The sequence below is a fragment of the Lipophrys pholis genome, assembly GCF_963383615.2.
Source record: "Lipophrys pholis genome assembly, chromosome: 5".
Lineage (NCBI taxonomy): Eukaryota > Metazoa > Chordata > Actinopteri > Blenniiformes > Blenniidae > Lipophrys > Lipophrys pholis.
The window spans coordinates 20637838-20658706 of NC_137628.1; the positions used below are offsets into that span (position 1 = coordinate 20637838).

General features: G+C 41.0%; 2 protein-coding genes across 3 annotated transcripts in view; one reads left to right on the forward strand and one right to left on the reverse strand.

Annotated features, from left to right (window-relative positions):
• The window catches only part of cabp4 (calcium binding protein 4), a 26203-nt gene extending 24630 nt beyond the window's left edge, over window positions 1-1573 (forward strand). Inside the window, exon 9 of one of the 2 annotated variants that reach the window (XM_080464049.1) lies at window positions 681-1573. In XM_080464049.1, the coding sequence (XP_080320175.1) occupies window positions 681-709 (29 nt within the window). In that variant the 3' untranslated portion in view covers window positions 710-1573. The remainder of the gene's footprint in view (window positions 1-680) is intronic. The other variant, XM_080464050.1, reaches the window with a different exon arrangement.
• On the reverse strand, window positions 1388-13628 carry lonrf1 (LON peptidase N-terminal domain and ring finger 1). Its single transcript, XM_080464048.1, has 12 exons — window positions 12866-13628; window positions 10007-10125; window positions 9119-9241; window positions 7027-7221; window positions 6696-6909; window positions 6373-6478; window positions 6135-6249; window positions 5890-6011; window positions 5635-5793; window positions 5239-5401; window positions 5004-5156; window positions 1388-3235 (listed from the first exon to the last, which is right to left on the reverse strand). Exons 1-12 carry the CDS (start codon window positions 13464-13466, stop codon window positions 3077-3079), a joined length of 2229 nt encoding a protein of 742 aa, XP_080320174.1. The 5' UTR covers window positions 13467-13628; the 3' UTR covers window positions 1388-3076.
• Between the last annotated feature and the right edge of the window lie 7241 nt (window positions 13629-20869).

Genomic DNA, 20869 nt, shown 5'->3' on the forward strand with positions numbered 1-20869 from the left:
GAGGCCAAAGTCAAGTGTTAGGAAGGAGGAGAGGACAAAGCTGCTGCTGCTGCTGCACACTTTCTTCACTCTTTTCAACGTAGAAAAAGGTCAGAGGAGTACCTCAAGACATCAATGTTACTCGGTTAATCTGGAATTAAGCTTTAGCACTGAGTGAATCAATAATCACACCTGCAATCAGAAATCTTTCAGAGCAAAGCACTTCAGGAATCCAACGAAGAAATCCAGGACATGAGTGATTGGATGGATTTAGCAGAACCTGCCTGGAGCCATCTGCAGCCGGGCTTCATTGACATGTCACGTCAATAGCTGTCTTGATTGACAAGTGAATCCACAGAAAGCTATTTGGTATTCAAAAACATGTGGCAGTCAACTGATAACGGGAAGACATGAATTTATGGAGAAACAACCTCTCAAATCCAGCTCAGCGTTTAACGCCAACCCTCTTCTATTTTGTCACGTCGACCTCTCAGTGTTTCAGTGTTTTATTACCTGGGTAATAATGGAAACATGTGTCCATTGCACCACCACAAGAAAGGTGTTAGTTTCCACTATATTTTCAGATGGGCAAAAATAAAATAGACAACAAGGAGGCTGCAACTCTCACAGTCTTTTGATGATGTTCGGGTATCATTGGTTCTTATCAGTGGATCTGCTGCCGTCTCTGTCTCCCCCTGCAGAGTTTGTTATGATGCTTTCTGCACGATGACCTCTAATGGAAGAAGATTGAAGCATCCAGCACTGGATTAAAGAGCTGCACACCATTAACTCGTGATCCACGCGTCCCTACATCCATTGTGATCTTCTTTTTGAGACATGATGTATTTGTCATTGTAAAATACATAATTTAGTTGTAGGAGTTGAGGGTGAATAAGTGCATATAGGTAAAAGGTGAGTTATGAAACATGTGAATGTAAGTAAAATACTGTGCTGCACTGTCTCCCCCTTGTGGCTTAAAAATGTGCAGATTCGTTGACTTAAAGCAGAAAGATTTTTTAGAGAGCTGATTTCATGTCCACTTGTCTTATACCTCAGTATTTGTTTTCACTGAAACTGATACACAAATATTTAAGTTGATTTTCTCAATTAGTTTCCGAGTTCCTGTATTGCATTGTTGAAGAGACTTCTTTTTTTTTTTTGTCAGAAATGTACACTTTCCTTTCTCGAGATTTTGTTTCCAAAAATTGTGCTACTTTGTTAAATTTTGCTGCTGCATTGTACTTTCAACCAACCAAAATATTGTTATTAAAAGATCTAGAACATTTAAAACATTTTTGGGGGGGGGATTCTGAAGTACTGAGCAGTAAAAACACCAACAAAATAATATTAATTACTAGATAATTATGTGTTAAAATGGTGTTGGTGGCAGAAAATGAACATTGAGACTGATGTTGAAAAAGAGGTGCATTTATTATTGAAAATTGATAACTTAAAACATTTGAGCAAATAGCAACGAGATCTCTCTCTCTCTCAAAAAAAAAAAAAAAACTTTGTACAAATTGTTTACATATAACAACCTTGACTTAATTGTTTTCAAATTTCTCACCTAAAGACATGGTTGATTTAACTAACTAAAAAAAAAAAAATAAGACAATATACAATTAATAACACTTCATGCTATGGCAAAAAATGGGAATGGTAACCAAGCCAAAGCATTTTGGTATTCAAACCACAATGCAATACGGTGTAAGGCAAAAGCAGCTTCCTAACTGAAGCGCTACAGGTTCTGTCCTGCACTCCAAGTAGGTAGAGAGCAGCTTGTAATGAAGCCGTTTAACCCATTTGCTGTTTATATGCTGTTATTGTTTTGTTTGGTCATAATATTGCAAGACTCGCTTAGAATGTTCTGATACAAATGCAAGGGCAGAATGTACAAATACATTATATTTTATCTTATAAAAGACTTAAGGTTATTTCAATGGGACTCTGGATTTTTGGTTTAAAGTAGACAAGTAAAAGAAGAACGAACCCACTGAACTTTTCCACAATTTCACGGCAAAAATCTCACACTCTAGCAGAATATATGTGTGTGTGTGTGTGTGTGTGTGGGGGGGGGGGGGGGTCTACAGTAATACAAGTGGAAGAGAATTTTTTTTTTTTAATTTTTGTGACTGAAAGTTAACAGGAAATTGGAGACGAGAAGACGGCGCCGATCCTGAGGCTGTCACAGGAAGAGATGATAAGAAAGCAGCTGTCAGTGCAACAAGGTCTTTGAAACTTAAACCCGGAAGAACAAAATGCAAGAGAAACTGGAAGAAAGTTTAAAAAAAAAAAAACTAGGAAGAAACACATAGTTTTTAATTTCTGTTTTTTGTTTAAAGGATGGTCACTCTGAAGAATCAGTTATGGAAGTAAAGCATGTGAGAGAAGCGAGAAGAAAAGTTAATGCTCCCATGAGAGTAATACTTTGTTGGGTGCGCACACCAGCCACTAGGATGCACTTTGTTTTGCATAAATCTCTTCTCAATAAAGGGTAATTCTCTTTAGGGACTTTAACATGCTCTCCATAAATAGTTTGTCACTAACATTTTATCGCCATGTTTATTTCTTTACTTTCAGCATTTAGGATTGTGTTTCAGTCACTTCATCATTCCTGCAAACAAACCCCCACAAGACAAAAGGAAAAGAAACTTCCCCTCACCAGTGTTACCACACAGATGATACAACAACAAAATAATTGGATTTTCTTCACCTCAGTTCCATACATACGAATCACAAAACAGAGACTGCCGTTTGTCGTCTTCAACAGCATCAACAAAATTATCAGCCAATTCCACAACAACCTGCTCCTTTGATTTCTCTGCAATCATTCAGCAAGGTCTCATAAAAACTGCCTTCATTGAGAACGAGAGCGGATGTTGTCATATTTGCCTCTTAATTTTAAACAAATGTGTCATTGGAAGTCTCCCTGAGGTGGTTCGGCTGTGTCGCTGCTAAATAAAGGCCGGGCTCTTGTTGCAGCAGGAAGAATAACATAAGAACAGCTGGCAGTGGAGACCAAACGTCGGTGAGATGCTGAGAGAAGGTTCCTTGAACGTCACTTTAAAGTTGGAAAGATGTGATTTGCTGGGAAGCTCTAGTCACTGGGGATGCTCTGCAGGTAGGTGAGGATTTGTTGGATCTTCACCAGGCGTTCTTTGAGGCTGGTCATTGATAGGACAGAGAGCTGGTACCGAGGGTCAATGGGCAGAACTGCCAGCAGCCACCAGCAGCAAGCTGGACCGTTGGGAGTGGCCTAAAGCAAAGATGGAGAGAGGACAGAGCTTCAACAAAACAAAAAGATTTTGGTTTTCCCACCTCAGAATGCCATCAATATATAACAAGTAATATCAACAGGTATATACACAGGTATTCCAGTGATCTACACGTCGACAGCTCCTGTGTAACTTCCATTCGGGGATTTGTGTCGCTATTTATAGTACAGAGGCTTCATTGTTCCCCTGCCAGCCCAATTTTGGTGCGAAGAAATTATGCGCGAAGAAAAACTATTTATCCATAGTTCTGCTTCAAACTAATCTGCTCACATAACATACATTTCTTTAATTTTGTTTCATCACTTTGAACCAGCAACAAGCTTCTTCCTCGACAGTTTGTTTAAAATTTCAGCACGTTCGGTTCCATGACTGAAAATAACCGACGTAACTGAACATCTCGGACACCGACGTGAGATAACACACCACTGATCCTTCACAGCCCTCCACACAGGAATGCAGGTCTGCATCACAGTTGCACAGCTGAAGAAAATCAGTTTCCTGGAGTTACTGACAGCCTGAGCCTGTTACAAAATGTGCTTAACACTCAAAAGGACATTTAGTGGACGTCCGCTTCCTCTCATTTTTAGATAAATAATAAAACAAAATGTGTCTAATGCTCTGTGTTAAATGTGCTTAGAAATGACATAACCGCACCAAAAGCATGTATATACTTTTTTTTTTTTGAGTTGGCTGTGCACGTGGTCACAGGGGATTCTTGTCATGACACTGCTGTGACGCAACAGGACCAGTGGGATTAGGTATGAAGCCCCCATTAAGCTCTTTAGCCTATATTGTCAACAGACCCCACCCACAGTTGTCCTAAGAACAGCGTGGTAATCCCCTTCAGCGCCTCAGGGTGCAAGACCAGAGCCACAGCGGAGCGCACTCAGCAAGCGTGTGCTACATTAATGCCTCTTAGGCAGGTGAATCCACGGTAATGTGGGTTTCCCCAAAAGGCAAGTGTGTCGGGAGACGCTCCAATTATAGACTCAGAAAGTGGTTTGTATTACAGGCACGAGCAGCAAAAGCTTGACAAATCCTACTGTGTTTAGAGAATGAAATCACTGTTTGTTCGACTTCTGTCAACTTGAACTGCGAGACAAACTCACCAGCCACTCCATCAGCCAGACCTGTACAATCTACTGTGAGCCGATACAATAGATTCATTATTAAGTGTAGTTGTGCAGAAATAATAACCTTAAACTGTGATCCTGAAAAGGATAAAGCAGTATCGAAGATGGATGGAAGGACCAACTCCAAAATGTAGTTTTGAGGCTGTCAGGTAAGTATTTATCGCACTGATTAGTATTGAGGAGGTTGACTGGAATGACGCTGATGAACACGTCATTAAAACACACGAGAGGGCCGGTATATCAGGATCATCCTTCAATCTGGCTCAAATCTGTCGCTTACTACAGCCTCAGTAAAAATCTTTTGGTAGAAAATTCCTCTTTATGATCACATCGACATGCACTCACTCACTCCTACTGAGGTGGTGCGAGATATATTATGTAAACATCATCTCAATAAGCTTCATTATGACAAATGAACTACGGCTTACAGTTTTGCACGCTACAGATTGAGCATTCTGTTCACAACAGTCAACACAGAAGAGCCACAGCAGCCTTTGCGGTTAAACCCAAACAAACACATCTCTCAGCTCAACGAGCTTCATCACAATCCAAATTAGCTGCTAAATATATGGAGATTGCTCAGGTAAATGGTGAGATGAGAGAATATGAGTTGTACCTGGATGTCAGGTTCTCGTTCTGGCATTGGTCCAAAGTGCTGCAGGATCTGGTTGTGGAAGCGGATCTTGAGGTTCTGGAACCAGACTCGGGCCTGCTCGTACACTTCATCGTGCAGCTCTTGTAGTCTCTCTTGTTCCTCACGGTCCTCCACCTATCAGACGAGAAAATTGACCCGTTAATAAAGCAAAATTTCTGTAAGAAAGCTGGTAACATCTTATAAGAATGTTTCATACTTTGCTGTCTTCCAAGTGTTTAATGTCAGCAGTGCTGTAACCATCTTTCATTCCTCTCGTCAGAACACGGAAGCGTTTTCCTCCAATAGTGTCGACTACTGAACGTCCATCAGGGAGGAAATGGACACTCCTGATGATGAGCATGCAGCCGTAGTCCGCAAATCTGCAAGAAAGAAAACAATGGCTAATTTAGACCATGAGGCTGCTGCAGATCGTTCCAACGGACAATCAAAAGGCCACACAGGTCGATTTACATGAATAGATGTTGACATACATAGAAAATCCACAAAGATTGCAGACAACTTCCTCTCCGTTCACTCATGTCCTGTAATATCTGTTGTATGCATCGTAATTAACACACAAATGAACATTGTGAATGTGTGCGCGCTCGCTTACCCTTTCTGTGGATCATTGATACACATCCCAAACTGCCGCGTGCCTGTGTCCATGCAGCGGCGGATCATGAGGCGATAGCGGGGCTCGAAGACGTGCAGGGGACAAGGCACAGTGGGGTAAGCCATGGTACACACAAAGATAGGCACATTCTTGGTCAGGCTGTGGGAAAAGGAAACAAAAGAGAGACGCACTTCAGACACTTGAACCTTAACGTTTGCTGGTAGACGTAGCGGTGAACAAGAATAGGTTGCTTACTCAGAAAGCTCTCTGGTCTCTTCCAGATGTGTTTTAGTTCTCTCTGCATGCTCCTGACTCAAATACTGTTTGATTAGCGTGTCCAAGACCGTTGTCACCACGTACTTCCTACATGCTAGATACTGGAAAGAGCAAAATATAGATTATTGATTGCAACAGAATGTAAAGAAAACATACTTCCATTAGTACAGTGTCGTCACTCAATGAAAAAAGACTTAATATCCAAACAAAGGCTGGTCCCTCACCTCTTTCAGACTCTCTTTACAGAGTGGACACTGAGGCGTATGATCCAAGCAGCGTTCCAGGCAGTTTTTACAGAAGGTGTGGCCACATGGTGTCGTCACAGGCTCGTAAAACAATCTGAATCCAGTCAAGAGATGTGGGGGGGGAAAAAAATCAGCAGGTTGTTCTGCAGTCTGCCCGTTGGGTCTGATTTATAGTGGTGCTGATGTAAGCTGATGTTGAGCATCAGTGTTTCCTTACCTCATGCAGAGGGAGCACTCCAAGTCGTTGGCATCCAGCTGATGCTCAGGAACACTTCTGCAGGTTTTAGCTTTGGTTATCTGCTGTTTGGAGTCGGCTGCCAAACCTGGGCAGAGTCGGGGAGAAGGTGTACGTTAGTATCGGTTATAGAAATATGCGTGAAGCATAAATGCTATAGTTTATTACTACTATTACTATTCAGGTGTTGAGTATTTATTGATGACATTGCCGTGACATCAGTAGCAGAAGAGATCAGATTTGAGTTGAAAAATAAAAAAGCAGTAAGAAAAACCTACTATTCCAACAGTAATATTATAACACACCTTGTTTTTTATGTTTGCTACTTCCACTGTCCACAACACAGGGCTCTATGTCCGATACTGACAGCTTCCTCTTCAGTAGACTCCCCTTCTCCTGGTCTCCCAGTTGAGGAGCAGAACAAACTCTCTTGAGCCCTTCCTCGCAAAAGCCGTCGCCATGCATCCGCAGTGAATGAGTGCGACTCAGACCGGGACGCTCCAGACTTTCCCAGCGTTTCTGTATAAATGACAGAAGATTAAGAATAAGAGGATGATGGTAGTTCCTCAACGGGCGAGGCAACATCTGCTTTGAATGTACTCATTAGTTCTGAATCATTATTCAATGTGCCAGTACCTCCTGGTTTCCCAGATGGTGTGCAGAGGCAGCGCGGGCCTGGTGTTGGTGTCGTCTCTGGACGGGGCTCTGTGGTTCAGCTTCAGCATCAGCAGTGAGGGTTTTACTGCGCAAGTGTGGCAGCGTGTTGTGGGTCGTTTCCCTCAGGCCGACCTTGACGTTCTTATCAGCCGGGGACAGCAAGTCACACAGGATCTGGAGAAGGCGTTGAGTTCGTCATTTGATTGGATTTGAACAGGTTTCAAAATGTACCACACAGAGTTTGTAGTGACGGGAAACGATCCAGTTTTATAACCACGACTGGGAACAAAAGCGGTAGAAAACTACTCAGAACCTTCCCAAACATCAGAGCTGAACTTAACCGAGTGCATAGAATGAGACCTCGAATCAAAAAGCTTGATGAATCACACAGCAAGTGTATTTCTTTCCAATAACTGTGTTGTTTATATTTTCCCTTTTACAAACAAGTGCAGATAAAGATAAACAAAATCACCAGTGAAGCTGTTGAAGCAGATTCCCAGTCAGGTGAAGATACTAGCTATTATTCATCATTGTTTATCTTTCATCTGTATATTTTCAAGAATTTGTAATCGTATGTCAGTCATTTCAATGCCTTGTCATCACATAAACCGGTCGGATGGTGTTATCACTCTCGCCTCTCAGTGACAATATCCATGGTTTGAGTTGGGGCCTCTCTTTACAAAGTTTCATGTTTTCATGTGGTATTCTCCCAGTAAATTGGTTCAAAACCACATGTGTAAGGTTAACAGGTAAATTGTGTGACTGTCTGTCCACCGTCTACCCTACCTTCACCACTGCAAGCTGGGACTTGCTCCAACGCCCCATGATGGACGTCATCTCTAAGTGAGGCATTAAATTATGACAAAGCAGTCAATAGATGACATTTTCATTATGCTGCTGCTTAAGGTATTTTGGCATGGAGAGGATTGTTAATACCCTGAGTGAGACGATTGCAGGAGGCACAAATTTGACTTGCTAGTTCACTGATGTACGCTGTCTGGTTAAGGTCTGGACTGAATAGTCCCTTTTGAAACGAGAAGGATGAGGAATGTAGATAAGCTGCCTCACCAATAACCCACTTTATTCACTGAGTGAAAACAAAAAACATGAAGTTGCAAAAACACCAACCTTTTGTAATAAGGTACAATTGTTGAATCACAGAATGGCGATCATCACGCTACGATTAAAATGTGTGGGGCCCAATTATTATTTAGGTTTTTGTGATTTATGTAACTCCATTGATGCACTCTGCCTAATGCTGTTAGCATCACTTATTAGAGAGTCACAAGATCTGACCCGAGAACAACTTATGTAACTCCAGGACATATGACCATTGAAGGAGACAGAAAATTGATTGTTTTATTCTGAGAAGGTAGAAAAATAAGGCATGTCTGACAGTTTCCCGAAATCATGTGTGGAGTTGAAAGAGGTAAACCAACTGCAACAACCTTTCTAATGACGACTGTTTTGCCTTTGAGCTCTAAAAGTGAAAAATGTTTGACAACAGTTATATTTGGCAATAGTTATGATAGCTTTAAGAATTTTTGTCACAAGAGATTTCTTTGTTTATTTTTCTTCAAGTATGAATTACCAGATTAATATGAGCACAATGTGTAATCTAATAAAAAAAGACAGCTTTACTGAAGGTCCTTTCATAAGAATGCTTGTTTCAAAATAAGACAACCATTTTGGCAACTGCAGTGTTTATTTTGTAATTTGACTTAAGTAGGGTTTTATGATCCATGGCATGACAAGAGACGACTGAGTCAATCTGGGGCAACAGCAGATGTGCAAAGTAATAAGACAACACTTGGTTTTGTGCTGTAAAGATTACAATCAGAGAGCTTTATGTTGCATCTATCAAGACAAAGAACTTAGACATTCACGCACCTCGCTTCCCTAAAGCATGAAAATACAAACACCAATGTAGCATGCAGCTCACCACGGCCTCTGTGGAGAATATGTGACCTCAGCTGACACTCAGTATCTCACTTCAGTGAGAGGAGCAAAAGCAACATTTCATTTGTACAAACTGCCAGCAAATGAATCACTCCTCTTTTAACAGCCTCACCTTTTCCACTTGTCTTTTAGCGCAGGGGAAGTCCTCGTTGACAGCCAGACAGTGGAGGAAGGCTTGGAGAGACTCATCCACTTGGCCCATCTCATGCAGCACCATCGCTTTCCTGAACAAAGCCTGTGAGGGCAGAGATGAGAGACGGCTATTTGACTTCTGCGTCCGAACTGATGGTTACTAAAACGGTTTTCTCTCCCGATTGCCCTCGATTGGGAATGTGTCAGTATCTATGTGCACACAATCAGATTTTCATTTTGAAACGAGGCTGCTGTTGCTCTGTTGGTAGGAATTAACATCCTGTGCACAGAAATTTTAAATGTACATAGCATTTACCTCACAATGGATTTATTTATATCCATATCAACATTTCAGGTTTATATTCATATAACGTTTGAACAAGACAACCAAGAAACAAAGAAATGATTGAATAAATATGTGGCGCCTCTTAACTGACCTACAATTCACAATCATTAACTTAGAACTGTAATCCAACGACAACAAACAGGGTGCTGTCTGTAGCTGCGAGCGGAGCCATCTGAAAATAAACCCGTCTTGGAACCGGTTGGCTGACCAACATTTCAGAAGACTACCTACAGCCGAACACAAGCCAGATCCCAGTGAGTAAAGAAACGCTCCCGTCAGCCGACAAACAAAATCTGGCAATGCCACCTTCACTTTGGCTGGCTTGGCAGAGACTCAGGTGGAATTACAAACAAATACTTTAATGCTAAGTTCATTACTTTGTAAGTGTTATGATTGTTTAATCCGAAGTGTTATTCTGGATCACCCACATAAACATGACTCTGGCAGGGAAAGTGCAGTAAAGTTTATCGGTTAATATATTTTCATGTTTAGGATGAGGTAACAAATGACTGTGTGACTTACTTCAGCAGAAGAGCCAGACCGGAGGCAATACTCAGTGTCCTCCAAAGCCAGACGATACTGTTTCAGAGCCGTGTACGCTTCCGCTCGAGACAGTCGCGCCACCATAGTTGTATCTGAATCTGCAGTGGGAGTGAGGGCAAGGACAGGCGTTAAACACAATCTTCACTGACAAAAACAAACGTTTATATATCAAGGTTTTCTTTTTAGCACTGGAAAGCACAGCAGGCAGGTCATGCAAGTTCTACTATCTTACATAGGTAACACCCGGGCAATCCTAGACATTACATTGTAATTTACAGGCCCAAGCCTTTTGTAAGTGCACAGACGGGTATGGTTTAGCTACGGTAAGTATAAAGAAGATCCTGCAGTTCATACATTACATAAACACATCACAACCACACATCAGATAACAACTATATAAATCACTTCTTCTCAAGCGGAAAGAAATGGAGCTTAAGTTTTAAAGAGCACCAACAACTCAGTGGATTTTCAGATCAATTTTTCCAACTCAGAATCTCTAATGTACTTTAACAGTAAACAACTAACCTTTTGAAGCTGGCTGTTTATTATCATTATCATTATTATTATTATTTTGTAATCTTATTAAGGAATAGTTGGCATATAAGCGACGGTTTTTGTGAACAACGGCATCTGAAGAAAAAATATATCCGTTTGTATTTTTTGGGGACGCAGACAATTTCATATTCAGACATGATGAGGCATTCCTTCGACAGCAGTCTGCCCTGCACACATGACTGACTCATAAAGATGACATTACATCAAAGGCGTAATCAGTTTTGCGTTTTTAGTGAAGTTCTAATTTCTCAGCATACAATAAATCCTCATGATGTAATACTTTTAATTGACACAAATTAAGGTGTGGATCTTTTTTTTTCTCCTTCTTCCAATGTAAGACACATCCTATTCCACACCACTGCTGATACTGCTCTTTATAATATCAGTGAAATGCACAAGGCTATCTGGGAATGTGCGTCCTTCTTCCACCACTGTGGAAAAGCAGTGTCAAAAGCAGGTGGCGTGACTGCAACACTAGCAGTCCACATCCTTGGCACAGGGTCAAGTGGCAGTCTTTCGGGTCAGAACATGATGTACAGAGCTCGTCAGGCAGAACCAGGAAGCTTCTTGAAGGCTACGAAAACATTTTTTAACAGGCTGCTGCAGATACTGCCGGTTGTGCAACTCATAGTGGTGGTATCGTTCATTGCTTTTTACATTCGTTGTATGAAAACCTCTGGTGCTGTAATACAGCAGACTGAAACGGATCATTTGAATAGAAAGAAATCACTGGTTTCTGTTACATGTAGAAGTGAAACTAAGATATACAATGCTTTATCTCTCCTTTCGCACCAACTCGAACTTATCAGAATTACAGCTGAGGAACAAGTTCAATCAAATGTGTGAAAGGATATCTCATTGACATAAATATATGGTCTTCAATATCTTTAAACAGCTCAATGTGGAATCTGTCATAGCAGAACACAAAAAACCAAATTACTGTTTAGTTTGAATATCATCCAAACTGTTCACTGATTAATACAAATAAAGTTTTGTTGGATAAACTTGACTTCTTTAAGCTCATCTGTAGCACAGGATATCATGTCCTAAAAACATTACATCCTGCTCGTAATGTTTGCATAACAAAGGTCAATATGGATACAGCAGATTACATTTGATATTATTATATCACACTAAGATTGACAAATAGCAATCTAGTTGATGTACTGTAAGTCAGTACATTTGCCGGGATGACGTTGTGCACCACTTCTATTTGCCCCAACCTGAACTGAAAGATTTTCTGCCGGAGAAAACAACTGATAATTTGGTTAAACAGAAATGTAAGTCTGCTCTACTTCCCAGGCTGTGCCCACAATGCACCTTGGCATTTCTGGGTGTATTTATACTTTCTAGTTCACAAGGGCAAGGCATAGTACTTTCTATGCTTTTATCAAACAGTGACTGGCAGTTTTTGGTTTTACTGGAGTAATGAGTGTGGAGAATACTGAACAGCATCAAGGGATAATAATACATGATGAGTAGTGGTGATCATGTTGATCGTGATTTTTATTTTTGGCAGGGTATTTGATAGATCTTTGTATTTTTGTCTATGGAGCACTGTGCGCCTCTGTGCAATGTAAATTAGATTCAGAATGGTAGCTGGAGTGTGCAGTCTGAGGGGAGGTCACAGGAGGACATCGTGTGTGATGACCAACTCTATCCCGTTCAGTCACATCACACACTGCAACATTGCACATCACCGTCATGTTATCTGCCGTCAGGTTACATGTGAAACCTGAATAAATGATTGTATTTTGTTATACAAGCCAAATGATATCTATTGGAGCACCAGGCTGCCCCCGAACTCTGCTCCCTGGACTGTCCCATAAAGAGAGAGCCATTTAAAAACACTTATGAAACCACGGTTTGTAACGGCCATGACAATTACAAAATATAAGCGCCCTCCCTCTCTTGATAGGTTATAAAACCTGTCACAATATGTGTCATGACCTCCCTTATGCAACCCGCAGACAGCGCGCATGCGCAGCAGTGACATTTCGTAAGCATGGTCGCGAGCAACCAATGGGAGGACGCGGACTCGAGGACAACACACGAAAGAATGAATGTTGGTCAGTAGAACTAACTCCACTTATCCCCGTAGGAGACAAAGACAACAAAGACCCTCGCAGGATCATGCTCCAGTTGAGGGTGTATAGTTTTCATTCACAAAAAATAATAAAAACACACAATTCCTGTCATGTAATCACACCAAACACACACCGCTCTCTCTCTCTCTCTCCCCTCACAACCTGGATGTAAAGTCTGTGCTAACACATCGCTCACCTGACTGGATAACGTCGGTCGCTAGTGCCACGGCTTCCTTGAAGCGTTTCTCCGAACACAACGCGTCCATCTCCCCTAACGTTTTGGACACTTTCAGCTCGTCCGGGAACCATTTGTCCAAGAGTCCGCACAGAATCACGTTGGCTTTCTCCTCGCCCGACACGGGCTCGGCGCACAGCTTGCACTTGGAGAGGAGCCTCTGTTGTAAACACCTTCTACAGTACGAGTGTCCGCAGGCCGCCGTCACGGCCTCCCCAAGGAAGCCGTGGCAGCTGGGGCAGTTGAAGACGAGTTCCCCGGAGCCCCGACTCCGGCCGCAGGACGCCTCGGGCCCGCTCGCTTTCCTCTTAAAGTTGCGCAGGATACAGTCCACAAAAGTGCTGAGTTGCTCGGGCCGTGCGGGTCCGTACCGCATCGCCACGGAGAACCAGTCGATAGCTTCTTTGAGGCAGTTCTGGGACGCTAAAGCGTTGGCTTTGTGCAGGATAAGTTGATGGTGGTCCTCCTCTTCCTCGGAGACGTTGTTGCCGTCCCAGTCTGCTCCGATGAAGAAGGCGCGCCTCTCCTCCGGCCTCTCCTCCACCTGCGACTGGAGTGACATTGTTATCACAACCGGGACGGGAAATAAATAATGTTATGAAGCTGCGGGGGTCCTTTCGTTGACGTTTCTATACATTTCTACAGCTGCCCGCGGTCCTTGACAAGCAGTAGTGAGAGGACTTTCCCGTGGAGACTCGTCCGTTACGTAAAAAAAAAAAAAAGCGATTACCACGTGACGCCCAAACTCGTGCTCTGATTGGCCGGGACGCCTCGGTTACAAAACCTCGAGCTGGAAAGTTTCGTAACTGCGGAAGAGACGCAGTCAAGTTGACTGTCAGAATTTACTGTGTCCCATTTCAACCCCACTTAAACTCCTTCTGCCCCCACACGCTATCCACCCCCCAGTTTACTGACACATAAACACTGTCGCCGCTTATCCCGGTGATAAACGGCAGGTTTTGAAAAGAGTTTGGAGTTTTTCCCAGAAGTCACATTCAGCGCTGCTTGTGTAACGCGATTTTGTAACGCTGTCCAACTTTCGTTTTTACGTAATTTATCTCTCATAACTTATTTATCTATCGTAGTCTGCTGCTGTAAAACAAAATATCCCAGAGCAATGCATTGTTCTAGGAATACAATGCAATGTTATGCATTTTTTTTGATAAATAAAGGAGTAGATTATATGGATCACATTAACACATTTCTGTATAGTCATGGAAACACTAACAAACAAAAAAAAATTCTGCATTAGAAATATACATTTAATTTGGTTTTAGTCGTAGCTCAGGAGAAGACTTTCAAACAAGCATCTCACAGTACTTTACAAGGAAATAAATACATTAAAACAAGGTGAGTAAGAATCTCAATCTAATAATTACAGAGATTGTGAAATACATTAAAACAAAGCAATTAAGAAGGGCATAGGAAGAATAATAAAGAAAGTAAAAGCTTTATTAAGATAAAGGTAATAAAATAAGTTAAATCTATTGATTAGTGAAATGCCTGAGCAAATAATTGTTTTAAGGTCTGATTTAAAACACACTCTATATAGTGAATAGTAATTAAAAGCTGATTCACCTTGTGACTTCTGAGTTTAATGCACACAGTAAACCTCTTCATGAGGACCTCGGAGGTCTGGATGTTTCAAATTCTAGAAGTAAGTCTGAGATGTATTTAGGCCAAATACCATTCAAGCTGTATAGAGTATACGATTAAGATGTGAGTTAAGATGAAATAACTAACACATTTAGTTTAAGTGTATTTATTAATTGGTCATTGTGTGCCTGGATTTCTTTAGCAGAAACGCAATGTATACATCATAATCCACATAATAAAAGATAATTGAAATTAAATAAAGATAAACAAAAATGCTGGATTTTGGTCACAAAATCACCGCACGTTCACAATACTCAATTGTGTAAAAGAAGGACAACATAAAAAAGCTTAAAAAGAAGCACAATTTGATGTGAATTGTCACCCAGTTGGACAAACACAAATGATCTCTGCATAGATTGCACTTATTATTATCCTTCTTTAAAGCCGTGTGTTTTCAGCCTTAGTATAAGATCGGAGGAAACACTTTCAGGAATGTCTGCACAGACATACATATTTTGAATTGTGACATGTGTCTTGCCTACATTTAGGATAACATGACTGTGTCCTGGATTTGGAGCGAACATGGTAAGGTAAATTCATTCTTACTCAAAGGTAAGTGGGTCAGGCATGAGTAGCAGACGACCTGCTATTTACTGTTTATATTTATCTCTTCAATGCTAAACAGCTGTTGCCTGCTGGTAGCCCTCTATCAACTTTACACAGAGGACATTTCCATATGAATACAGAGTGGATCATGAGCCTAAACGCACAAAAGAGTCTTATTTTTAAACCTTCTCTCTTTTATATGCTTACCAATCTCCATAAAGAAGTAAGACACATACAAAAATAAGGTCCACCAGCTAGATCTGTTAATAAATTCCAATATTTTAATGTTAAAATGAGATGGCTTGTGGCCTTTTAAAACACCTTACAGCTGTGCTTAAACACGGCAAGTGGCCGCCCATTCATTCATCACCTTAGGTAGTGTAACAGTAGCTTCATGGCACTCCTTGGGAAGATCTTGGATTTTCTATTCTTGGAAGGTCAACGTTGTTGCAGATATGATATTCGCAGACCTTTAGCTGTGGGGGCCTTAAAAAGTACGAAGGGACACTGCCCCCTAGCGGTCAATGTTTACAACAACTCATTTGGTCACGTGCACAAGTGCAAGCTGGTCCGTCATTATCATTATCACTTTGTTCTGCCTTCCATGCATCTATCCTCTACACTGTTTTATCCAAGTCAGAGTTGTGGGCAGCTCACTCCTTCTCACTCGAGAATGGGTGACGGCGCAATATGGATAGATTTCCATTCCATCACAGTTCAACCACAGAGAGCCAGCGACACACACTCAAATCACAAGTATTCACACACTGATTAGGAATTTAGAATCATCAATTAGCTTATGGACTGTGCAGAGAAACTCAGAGAACATGCAAACTCCATGCAGAAATATCATTTTGTCCCAACTCAGACTCGAACTGGGGGCAGAGGGACTGTGGACAACATTTATTTTTATAGGAGCAATAATCGAAACAAGTAAATTACCTTTTCTTTTGAAAAAAAAGAAAATCATAATTCACATATAGTATGATGTGACTGTAAAGGTCAGAGTTAGGAAACTGGTCATTGTGAGGGCTAGTGTCACTACTAAAGGGCCAATTTAGGACTGAGTAACTTTAAAACAAAGGTGTATTACAATTGTGGCTACGAATTAAAAAAAAAAAATACTGTATGTCTTTAAATCAGGTTTATCAAACCAACATGCAGGCCGTTGACATTTTCCCTTTGAATGGTATTCATATTTCTCCTCCCATCTGCTATAAAACCAATAATTGATTGTTTTTGTTTTGTAAACTGGCTTATGGGGCCACAAAGACTGAATATAGGGAAGTGCACCTGTCTTGCGAGGGAGTCGGAGGTGGGGAGGGGCGGCATAGTATATAATCTATATTACACAACTTTTTTGCTCCCCAGCCACTTTGGCTATGGCCTCGCAAAAAACGTTTGTAGCCACTCAACATTTCACAAACTGCAAACTTTTTCGTCAGCACATTAGGTTCTCAGTTGATTATTGTGTTACCATTTATCATCAAAACGAGTTCTACATTCCTTTTAAATGTTAATTATATCAGTTGAAACATTTAATGACCCAACATTTTGTTGATGGAGAAACTGTAGCTACAATAAAAGCCTGCAGAGGGCAGTGTTGAGCTGTGGGAGATTTTGCCGTATGTTTAGTGACACCTGGCGTTTGGCTGGACACAATTCAGTAACACAGCTGCTCATGTGTCCCAACCAACCTTCAGCCTGAATTTATAACCGAGGTCTGGGGACTCCTTCACCCGTCATGTCTCTATCCCCCACTGCTGATCAGACAAGTCATTAAATATGAGCTCAATGTACTGTAGGTATTTAAACATGTAGGTCAGAGTGAGACTCAATAACAGAGACAATACTTTTTCATTTCCAGTCGTCTCATCCAGTATCCGTTATAATTTAGTGATGTGAAATTCTCATCTATCTTTGTCTCATCCACCACCCTTTGGTTTTCTTCCTTTTGTCTGTCATACTTACACGCAAATACTTTACTACAAAAAATACTTTACAACAGTTTGTCTAATGGATTTAACAAATCTTTGCTGGGAACAAACTCTGAGCTGAGAGAGAAACATTCAGATAACTTTCATGAGCAAAGTGTTGCTTTACATTATCAACAATATGCATGTTCTATCTGTGTGTGCCTACGTTGTCCCTCTGTTAGTGAGTGTGTGTGGTTGTCCTGTGATGACCTGTCCAGGTTGTCCCCTGCCCTCGCCCCTTTGAATCCTTACCTTAAATTACTTACTTACCTACTTACTTACTTACCAAATCTTCCAAACAATTAGGACATTACAGTGAAATTTTGATCATTTGTATATCTAATAAGCAGTGTTTACATCCACAATACTTCACCGAGGACAAACTGATCTCTCCTTCATGAATCACAAACTTCCGTTCCCACCTCTGGAATTCCTGGCATATCGAGTTACATTGAGGAATGATATGAGGTCAACTGTAGAAATGTTATGTTACTAAACGTTCATTCTTTTCTATGTTGACTCTTAAAATACAGTCTTATCGCGATGACATACCATGTCTGTTGCCACACCACTACAAGTGCTCCATCAGAGCATTACAGTTAAAAAAACCCAAAAATACATTCATGACCCACAGTTCCTTTCTGATATTTGGCAGGTCTGTGGGATTTCTTTTCATGGATGTCAGAGCAGAAGCTGTGGAGGAAAAAAAAAAATACAACAACTCCCGCTTTACCTGCAAAATATGAAGTGATAAACAAGACACTAAAGCAGTTCAGCCCTTGAGCATTGGACAGGCTTGTCAGAGGTGTAATGAAGACAAATGACTGTACACAGGTAAATGCAAGAATATTCATTGTGATGTTATGCAATGACACTGCCTGCCTTCTGTCAGCGCTGTAGCAACTGCCATTTATCTTAAAGACGGGGACAGTCGGGGCTGATGTTATCAACTCCGGAAGGACAAATTGAGTTCTCTATTCAAAAAAAATTGATCATGAATTAATATTGTGCCAAAGGTAATGTAGTCAGGTTTTTCACTTCCCTATTACTAACTAAGTACTGCATTTTGATAAATGCTTGACAAATTGAAGGGAGCGCACGCACTCGGGAGGGCTCACGTTTATATTCATTTATCAATGTGGGAAACCTCCTGTGCTCGATTCTCAACCCAGGGTGCAGGAATGCAGCTCTACTGCTGACTCCTGGTCAGCCTTATCTGGCTCTGCATAATCTCTCCGAGGTGTTGGGTTCTCAGGAAAAACACGCACACAAGTACATGAGCAAACATACCAAACGTTTGAAGTGTGCGGGCAGACACGCACACACAGAAATCCCATGACTTCAGAGGACATTGCGTTCACTCACATTAATTTACTCAATGTTTGCTTTTACAGTAACTAACCTAACCAAATCAAATATGATTTACTCTTTTATTTTGAAGTCCAGGTTGGGCTTATGGGGAAAAGTTTGCATGTTCTCCTTGTGTATTTGGGGGTTTAGACTATTTAATCGCTCAAAATTTCCTGTTCAACCTGGTCAATGTTTTTATCCTGAATTCACTCTTCGTTGGCTCCATTTCTCCTCTGCAACTGAGTTGGATGATGCAGTAGAAGAAGCGAGAATTCGTCATATGCAGACTTACTTTTTTGACATTGACTTGTCCCCAATAGAAACATTTCATTTCCCCCCACAAATTCCAATACTGAGCCATCTACACAAATGCAGAAAAAGAAAAGCTGAAACAAAGAGTGGAGACAAATCTATTGAATGTACGTGACGATTCCAAAGGCCAGCACATGCGTATGTATTAGGTTTCCTGTGTATTCGTTCGGGAGGCTCTGCTTAATCTCTGTCACACTCGAGTAGGGGAAAGGGTTTTGGTCCAAAAAAAAAAAGAAAAAAAAAGAGGGTGAGCAAGTATGCCAGTGAGGTACGAAAATGTATTGTGGAGGCTCTGTGCTTTCACATTCAAGTCAACACTTGTTTCAGCTGTCACACTGTATGACTATGGAAAGTACTCGTCCTTGAGTTCTGGAAACACACACAGTCCTGCTATATGGATCATAATAACACTAATGTTTGGATAAGAGAACAGGACAAGTACAGCACGTGGGAAAGGTGCGCTTTCCCGCTAGAGACGATCACTTCTCACTTTGCCGAGCGATTCAAAACACAAAGGGGTCACATTAGCCTGCGCTCTGACTCTTGAACCCCCCCCCCCCCACCCCCCTTTTATTTCTTTGCTGCATGACTGCTCTCCCCCTTGTTGGGTCTGCCTTGCCCGGCCATGCCAGCTGTGGTTACAACAGACCCCATTGTCTTCTGCTATATGAAACTGTTATGTAAGAAACAAGAAAAGGAGATGGCAATCTAGCAAGGCCTCTCCGGTCCAATCATGGAATTTATCGGTGAGGAATGAAGGCGAGATACGGCGAGATGTAGATATGACAGTGAGGGGAAGTGACGACGGAAATCCAGAGTGGCTTTGGTTCTTAGAGGGTGTAATTACTTGGAACAAAATGTAGTGTAAACAAGTGACGGTGAAGATTATGAGGGATTTGAAAAGAAAAAACAGAACAAAGCCACAACTTTATGGGCTGAAGGGTTGGCGTGGTCTGTGCATGGTGCGGTTATTACATAACACAAACACACAAGTTATTTTAATACATTTAATAGTGCACTTTGATTAACCTGTACAGAAATAATATTAATAATAAAAAAAAAAAGATAAACATTTGTTTCATTTCTGTAACACAAAGTTTAACATGTACAATAAAATAAAATGGTATGATACAAAACAAACATATCTGAGGTATAAATATTTGCTTTAAATTAACTGTCATTGTCATGGGTTATTTATTTGGCAGAGACACAGTTAAAAGTACAAACACTCATGATATGGACAATGGCTTTAGTGAATTAATCACACGACTCAACATGAACAAAGCACATCCTCAGACTGACGTGTGAATGAATGAATCAATGAATAAAAGGTCAACTATGACGAGGGACCCACATGTGTAAGTTCTTATTGTTGAACACTGACAAGTTAAGCGATGTAGAGAAAGAAGCTTACCTAAAGATACTTTTCCTTCTTTTGAAACCACACATTCAGTCTTCACTCGTATTTACAGTAAAACCTGTAAAATGTCCACCTTTATAAAAGGACCTGTTGTTCTCTCTGTTTTCATCTTTTCTTTAGGACCATCAGGAAGTTTCTGTCTGAGCAGTGATCCAAGTTTTTCTGTTTCTGTGTACATCAAAACACCTATGCAGTCTGTATTTTCGGTTTATTTTATTAATATACAAGTGATGTCAGGCCTAAAACAACTTTCAAAAAAAAAAAAAAAAACCGTCTTTCATGCAGTGCTCTGACCAAAACAACCTCTAGCTTGTGAATTAGTGAGGAAAACCTACTTCTTTCTTTTCTGCTCCATTAAAATTCTTAGTGTTGGGTTTTTAGTTTCTCCATGTGGGCGTCTCATAACCTCCTGCACCGTTGAAGTCACTGAATATTTAGATTTTGGCACTATGCTTTTCACTCTCGTGGAAAATCTTCTTCTGCCTGCACATATTCAAGAACAAACACAACTTTTAAATAAAGCTCCTGACGCGTCGAGGCGAGATGAATTAAATTCTTCATGAAGGAATGACGATACATCTCTATTTGTGTGTCAGTAAACAAAGACTCCTCTTTGATTGCTCCTCTCTTTTTGGTGAGCCAGCCACCAGCACCCATCTGCCTTTGCCTTGAAAAGCTAAAACCCTGCATGCTATCAGCCACCCG